Source organism: Balaenoptera musculus, chromosome 3 (genome assembly GCF_009873245.2).
Source record: "Balaenoptera musculus isolate JJ_BM4_2016_0621 chromosome 3, mBalMus1.pri.v3, whole genome shotgun sequence".
Taxonomy (NCBI): domain Eukaryota; kingdom Metazoa; phylum Chordata; class Mammalia; order Artiodactyla; family Balaenopteridae; genus Balaenoptera; species Balaenoptera musculus.
The window spans coordinates 155,124,758-155,133,052 of NC_045787.1; the positions used below are offsets into that span (position 1 = coordinate 155,124,758).

The following is an 8,295-nucleotide window of genomic DNA, read 5'->3' on the forward strand; positions in this document are numbered from 1 at the left end:
TGTGGCTCACGGGCCTAGTTGCTCCGCGGCATGTGGGATCCTCCCAGACCAGGGCTCGAATCCGTGTGCCCTGCATTGGCAGGCAGATTCTCAACCACTGCGCCACCAGGGAAGCCCCTAGAGACATCTTTAAGAAGTTTCATCAAGCCACTACAAACAAAGATAGCAACAAGCAAACTCTCTTCCTTTCATCCCAGGCAGAGATCCCCTGCTCACTGTGCTCTTCCCTTTGGGGGTTCATGACAGACCACAGTGGTAAGCATGGGTGGTACCTGCTACATCAACTCTAGGAAAGAAGGCTGAGCTGACGGTGGGGCTCTCAGAAAGAATCAGCTCATGACGATTCAAGGCAGCTCTCTCTCTTGCCCCTGTTCTTGGATTTTGTTTCACTCTCCACTTGCTCCTTCCTGCTTGTAATGTATACCCTCTTGCTCTCTAATGGAGTATAGACTCAGGGTCTTGGGTTCTATTTTTAGGCAGGAAACAAGGAACAGTTTAAAGGTATACCTTAGGAAGTTTGGAAGAGACTTCTGATCCTCTGCTTAAAGTCTCTGAAGTGGAGGGAAACAGAGTGGACATGTTCAATGCATAGGCCTCAGAGACCCACAATCTAATTTTGAATCTTATCTGCTCTAGTTATTATCTGAATGACACTGATCAAATTCTTAATATCTTTGAGCCTGAATGTTGTCGTCTAAATTGATATCAGTTGATAGAACTGCATTGTGTAAGAATTAAACAAAATGGGCCCTAAGCATGTGACTAAATGTGTGATGCTTACATCATAGTAAAGCCGAAATAAACTTTAGGTATTTTTATCGGTAGCAGCAGCAGCAGCATCAAGGTTAAGTACCATATCCTGTGATCTGAAGTTTGATCGTCCCTAAATCCTGAGAGAACATTTTATTTTTGTTCTTCTGCAAGTAGATTCAGAGTGCCTGGGGGGAAACATCTGAGTTTCCTTCATTTCTGAATTCTCAGAGACTCTGCTTACTTGGCACAGAATAGGCTACAAGAACAAAAATCTCTGCTAAATATTGAATAGACCCTTCTTTGGTTCTCAAAAAATTGTGTGGGCAACATGGCTTCCACACACTGGGCACTTTCCTGCTTGTTTTGACGTTCCTTCCAGTGATGTAGGACTAGATAAAAGATGTATCAGTGTTTGTAAGCCTCTGTGTCACTTTCTGCAGGAGCTATTATTTTCCATTTAATAGAATCTACAACATTCGGTTATTTAAAAAAAAACACCAGTGGATCATAAAAATAAAAGAGAGACAGAGAGAGGGAAAGAAAAAGGGAAATTAATCTGACTGTATGGACTGAGACACATTTTAGGATTTCCACTCATTCTGTGAATGAATTCGCTGAAACATGGTAGGCTTCTATGTCTGTCCCTTACGACAGAATATAAGATCATTAAACCTTTATTAGGATTGTACGTCATCAATACCTAACTACTCCAAGGATGATTCAAATTCTGATTTAAAAACCATGACTGAGCGACTTCTATCGTGGTGTAGTGGTTAAGAGTCTGCCTGCCAATGCAGGGGACACAGGTTCGATCCCTGGTCCGGGAAGATCCCACGTGCCACAGAGCAGCTAAGCCCGTGTGCCACAACTACCAAGTCTGCACTCTAGAGCCCGTGAGCCACAACTTCTGAGCCAGTGCACCATAAGTACTGAAACCCACATGCTGCAACTACTGAAGCCTGCTCGCCTAGAGCCCCTGCTCTGCAACAAGAGAAGCCACGACAATGAGAAGCCCATGCACCACAACGAAGAGAAACCTCCGCTCGCCGCAACTAGAGAAAAAGCCCGTGAGCAGCAACGAAGACCCAATGCAGCCCAAAAAAATCCCCAAAAACAAACAAAGAAAAAAAAAGCACTGACTATTTATCAAGTACTGACCTCTCTTAGATGTCCCTACTGGGACTCAGGATGGGTCACCCCAAAACATGTTGAAATAATATATTGATCAGTTTGAATTGAAGTTGCTTGTGAAGGAGCTGATACAAGAGGGAAACTCTGACCTTCTCTGTCTCCCTGGAAGCAGGAAAGAAATCTCTCATATGAAAGGAACACTCCCTGCATCTGGAGGTAGAAGGACCTCCTTATCATCAGACATAGGGAATTTGGAGTTTAGAAGCCTGTATAAACAAATCTTATTGTTTCTTTAATTTACTATCCCAAGCCTAAACTTTGTTTAGATTCTTCACTAATTAAGCACCCAAATACCAAGATTCTTTGTCCTGTCAATCCCTCACCAATTTATTGTTTCTTCCTCTAAAAAGTATAAAAGCTGCCTGCTTTGGCCACTTCTTAGGTCCCATTTCTATGAGACCTGCATATGCATGAATTAAAATTTGTTTCTTTTTCACCTGTTAATCTGTCTGTATCAATGTTATTATTATTCCATGCACAAGAACTCAAGAGGGGTAGAAGGGGAAATTTCCCCTTCCTTGACACCACGCATGTCCTGCAGATGGATGCTGTTGACGCTACTTCAATGTAAGGGGTACCAGTGCAGAGAGGTGGAGAGATTTACACACATTCCACATTTAGTGGGTGAAAGACATGGGACTCAAGACTAATGCCTCCTGATTTCCATTCCAGGGCTCTGTCCCACTGGAGTGGGATGATTGATTGTTTTCTTTACAAACCTGCTTTAGTCCCAGATGATCAAATGGAAGTACAACCATGGAGTCCTTCTATTTGGATTTGGTAAGTTCATCTGTGAATTAGCAGAGTGCATCAAGTGGTTTGCAGGGGACTTTTTGCATGAATATAATGGACCATAGACTTTTCTATGAATAGTAATGCATTTTCCAGCCCATTTTGGAAATCTGACATATGGAAATAACATTCCTTATACAAAACAGGAATCTTCATGTGGCTCTATCATGAAAAACTATTTCTAGTCAGACTTTAGGAATCTTTTTTACTTAATCCTGAAAATCAGAGTATGTGCTTGATCTAGTCTGATTTTTCCATTAGGAAAACTATTATAAGTAATTAATAGTAAACTTTCACAAGTTTCCATTTTTACAATTGAAACAATAATCTTGTATGCATATATCTTTTAGAAATTCTAACTTATGTAATATGGAGGATGGCACAAGAATTTCCTTAACTGTCATAATGAGAACTTGAAAAATAAAATGAAGTTTATCCTTCAGGTAATACTATGCTCATTTTATGTATTGAAATAGATGTATGTGCTTCACAGAGAGGCTTAAAAGACAATATTTTGTAAATCAGAATTCCGTAAACAATATGCATTGTGTAATAGTATTTAAGTAAGTTTTCAAGAAAACTGCTTACAAATACATAAATCAACACCAATATTATAGAAACATTGAAAGGAAAATGCATATACCAAATTCATGACAATGTTTACCTTTGGGCAACATTGAAGTTCAGGGGAATAAAATCATGCAGAAATAGCAAGAAATACTCAGGTTTTATCAGTAATAAATGTGAATTCTAAAGCATTATTAAATATTTATATTTTAATATGGTAAAATGGTATTAATAATACATAACATTAATGCAGCATTTAATATGCTGGCAATGGTTCCCTACCCTGGCTAAATGTAAGTATGCCCAGAGGACTTACGAGTAGAGATTCTGATTTAATAGGTTCTAGGCTGTGGCCTGTCCATAGTTAAATTTTGAAAGGTCAAAAGGTAATTATAATAATCAGCTAGCATGGAAAACCACTGTTAAGTACTTTATTTTAATTTAATTTCTTACAGCAACACTGTAAGATCAGTTCAATTAATATAAACATTCTACAGATGCACAAACTACCCATGTATTTGTGATATTAGTCTTTGGCTTTTTCCCTTTTGATTTTCCCCTAATTAATCATGTTTTGACCTGTCAGGAGAAATGAAGACCTGAGTTCCTTCAGGGAGCTGAATGTAGGGGAAACACAATTTCTCAATAAGGAAGAATGACTTGAAAAGCTCTTATGCTGGCATAAGAAGAACAACTTAGGGTTTGAGCTTGGCTTTGGTTCCCACTTTTTCAACTGTTCATAAGAGGGTTGGATTTGATGAGAAATCAACCCTTCACAAATGTTTAGGAGTAGAGACATTTTTAAGAAATTTTACATAGCCACTACAAACAAAAAGAGCAAAAAGCAAACTCAGGCTCAGAAGTTTCTCTGGGAGTGTATAGTGCTGATAGAAAAAAACCCTGCAAAAATGAAAATAATGAGCATTATTAAAAGTTTATTATTTCTTCATTGGTGCATCATATATTAATGCTATCTTCAGGATCAGCGATGCTGTATGATTTTATGCTTTTAACAAAAATATGTTTATCAGAATGTGAAGTCCACCAAGGTCAAATATTTGTATTTGAATTATATGTGAAGGGACTCTGACCAGACAACCCACACATTTGAGTGAGCACTTATCTCCATGGAAGATGGATGACATAAAACCAAGTAAAGGGGCTTCCCTGGTGGCGCAGTGGTTGAGAATCCGCCTGCCGATGCAGGGGACACGGGTTCGAGCCCTGGTCTTGGAAGATCCCACATGCCGCGGAGCAACTAGACCCGTGAGCCACAACTACTGAGCCTGCGCATCTGGAGCCTGTGCTCCATAACAAGAGAGGCCAAGATAGCGAAAGGCCCGCGCACCGCGATGAAGAGTGGCCCATGCTTGCCGCAACTAGAGAAAGCCCTTGCACAGAAATGAAGACCCAACACAGCCAAAAATAAATAAATAAATAAATAATTTTTTAAAAAGTCATTATTTAATTGAAAAGCTTTAAAAAAAAAAAAAACCAAGTAAAGATGAAAAACCCTTAAAGATAACTGGCATACAAATTACATCTGTGAACATTGATTTTAATTTAGGATCCAGTTAGTGTGGTTTTAGCTCTTTAGGACTAAATTACAAATCAAGGAAATTTCCTGTACTGTATTTGGATAAGATACAGTACATTTGGGTGCTTTTTGGTGTCCTTTAACTAGAATGATTTTTTTTTTTGTAAGAGAGAATACTTTTAATTCCATCTGCTTCCTTCAAATGGAGGGTACAGATATTTTATTGTGTTCATGGATTTGTGATCTCAGATTGTCCTTACTTCTCTCATACTGTCTAGCCTCATGCCTCTAAAATAGGTGTATAAAGAAATGGTGAATATTTGGGGCATCAATAAAAATGTGCTCACAACTGAGAAATATTGCTGAAGGTGCTGGAGTGTATGGTTTTCAAGCATGGATACTTTATTTGTGAATTTCTTAAATCCAAAGTATGGAAATTATTAGGGTGCCTCTACATTTGTTTGCTTATTCAACACTCTCTTCTTTTTCAAAAGGTGTCCCATAAACATGGAAGCACAGAATCTAACAGATGTCTCAGAATTCCTCCTCCTGGGCCTCTCAGATGATCCAGACCTGCAGCCCCTCCTCTTTGGGCTGTTCCTGTCCATGTACCTGGTCACTGTGCTCGGGAACCTTCTCATCATCCTGGCTGTCAGCTCTGATTCCCAGCTCCACACCCCCATGTACTTCTTCCTTTCCAATCTGTCCTTGGCTGACATCAGTATCAGCACCACCACCATCCCCAAGATGCTAGTGAACCTCCAGACACACAGCAAATCCATCACTTATGCAGGGTGCCTAGCTCAGGTGACCTTGTTTTCTCTTTTTGGATGTTTGGAGAGTCTACTTCTGACAGTGATGGCCTATGACCGGTTGGTGGCCATTAGTCACCCCCTACACTACCTGGTCATCATGAACCCCTACCTCTGTGGCTTGTTGGTCCTGGGGTCATTTTCCATCAGCGTTTTGAGCTCCCTGCTGCACTCCTTGGTGATGTCACATGTTACCTTCTGTGCAGATGTGGAAATCCCTCATTTCTTTTGTGACCTTTCTCAACTCCTCAACCTTGTCTGTTCTGACACCTCCGCCAATAACATATTAATCTATTTCATTGGTACAATCTTTGGTGGAATTCCTCTTTCAGGGATCCTTTACTCTTACAGTCATATTATTTCCTCCATTCTGAGAGTCTCAACATCAGGTGGGAGGTATAAAGCCTTCTCCACCTGTGCCTCTCACCTGTCAGTTGTTTGTTTATTTTATGGAACAGGCATTGGTGTGTACCTCAGTTCAACTGTCTCATCTTCCCCCAGGAAAGCGGCAGTGGCCTCGGTGATGTACACTGTGGTCACCCCTATGCTGAACCCCTTCATCTACAGCCTAAGGAACAAGGACATCAAGAGTGCCCTGTGGAGGATATCAGCAAAATACCTAATGTCAACACCCATGCTATCTTTTTTTGGTTCATAGGACTGGAAAAGGCCGCAAAATCAAATATGTGCAACGAGAAATTCTGAATCTGCTGTCATGTAGCATATATATACCTTTATGGCTCTCTGCTTTCTGTTTACACAATTTTTCATCTTAGAATAGCTCTAATGGAATTGGGAAATTATTTGGATCCTCCTTGTGAGTCATAGCCCTTCCAGGATTTTACATAACACCTCAGTATACTCTCTCACTTTCTTTATACATTATCCTGGACCCTTGGTAATGGGCTGTCTTGTTTCTATCATTGCAAAATAATCATAGCTCTCTCTCTTTTTTGTTATTTATTGTTTCTATACTTTTCCTATGATTTTTCCCTGTTTGTTTGGTGGATCTAAACCCTACCTTAATGACAAAGACATCTAATATATTTTTGCTCCTTAATGATTTTTGAACAAATAGGATGGCTATTTAATTTTATTTCCAACCCAAGGCTTTTGAAATTGAAATAGGACCCTATTAATACTGAGTTTGGATACACAGTTATCAACTGGGACTTTCCTAAGAAAACTGGGGTGTATGCTTTCCAAGGAGCAGGTGGGAGAATACCTACCAAAACAAAGTTGATTCCCAGGTTTTCTGATAATTCTCTTTCCCATTCCATTTAACTTCTCCCCAATCATATCACATAGCTGGACACAAAGGGGCAATAATTGAATGATTCCACACCTAAAGTAGTCAAATTTATAGAGACAGAGAGTAGAATGGTGGTTGCCAGAGGCTTTGGGAGGAGGAATGGGGAGTTAGTGTTTAATGGGAAGAGCGTTTCAGTTGGGAAAGGTGAAAACATTCTGGAGATGGATGGTGGTGATGGTTGCTAAGCAAGGTGAATGTACTTAATGCCACTGAACTGTACACTTAAAAATGGTTAAGAAGGTAAGTTTTATGTTATGTCATTTTACCACAATAAAAGAAAATCTCCTGTCAGGAATGAGGGACATATGCTCCCATGTTGGGTGTTACTCAGCCCTGAGGAATCAGGTCCTAGAGGGATCGGCCTCAGCTACAGAGACCACCAGGCAGCCTACATCCGATGACTGTACAATGTCAGTGTGTAAGCATTTGGCTCCTTTGCCCCAACTCCAGCTAACTCTAAGGGCTCATCCTAGCTCCAGAGCTCCCTGGTGGTTTTCAAAGGGCTATAATGGGCTTCAATTTGGCTTGAATTTTTCAACTGTCCTTCCTTGCTACAAACAGTTTGCCAAACTGCAAAGTCTGAGGGAACAGTCCTCACAAGACTGCCCTCATTTCAGACACCAGCGCAAATTCAGTGGTTCCCAGGGGACCCTCACTGCAGGCCAGTTGGCTACAAATTCAGGGACTCCCTCACATTCAATGATTTTCTACAATATTCAAATTAAGGGAACTCCCTCAGGTTCCATACTGCCCTAGCATGGCTCACAGAACTCAGGAAAACACTCTACTTAGGCTTATAGTTTTATTAGAGCAAAAAGATACAAATTTGAACCAGACAAAGGAAGATACACATAGAGAAAGATCTGGACGGTCCCATATGTGAAGTTTCTTGTTGTCTTCTCTCTGTGGAGTCCAGACCCATTACCTCCTCCTGGCTACAATGTATAACAATAACCCCGCCCCCCCCCAAAAAAAATTGCCAACTGGGTAGCTCATCTGAGCTTCAGTGTCTAGAATTTTTATGGAGGCTTTATTACATAAACATGATTAGTTAAATTGTTGCCCATATGGTTGAACTCAATTTCCAGCTTCCCTCCCCAGAGGTTGGGTTGGTGTCACTTTACCCAAAGCTCCAACCCTTCAATGGTTTGCCTTTTGGGCATGACTGGACCCAATCTTGAATCATCTCATTAGCATAAAGTATCAGATATGGTCCACAGGGCCCACGGTGAATAATCAATCACTCCTCTCACTAAGGAAATTTCAAGGGTTTAAAAGTTACTTCCCAGGAACTGGGACAAAGGTCATCTCTCTCTTTAGGTAAGGCCAAA

At 40.5% G+C, this 8,295-nt stretch overlaps 1 protein-coding gene across 1 annotated transcript; it reads left to right on the forward strand.

Annotated features, from left to right (window-relative positions):
* Window positions 1–5,323: 5,323 nt before the first annotated feature.
* On the forward strand, window positions 5,324–6,310 carry LOC118892581 (olfactory receptor 18-like). Its single transcript, XM_036847330.1, has one exon. The coding sequence runs from the start codon at window positions 5,348–5,350 to the stop codon at window positions 6,308–6,310; it is 963 nt and encodes a 320-aa protein (XP_036703225.1). The 5' UTR covers window positions 5,324–5,347.
* Window positions 6,311–8,295: the final 1,985 nt, after the last annotated feature.

Bases quoted from the DNA above. Each gene is read 5' to 3' on its own strand.
- LOC118892581 (XM_036847330.1), top strand. From the start codon at position 5,348: ATGGAAGCACAGAATCTAACAGATGTCTCAGAATTCCTCCTCCTGGGC.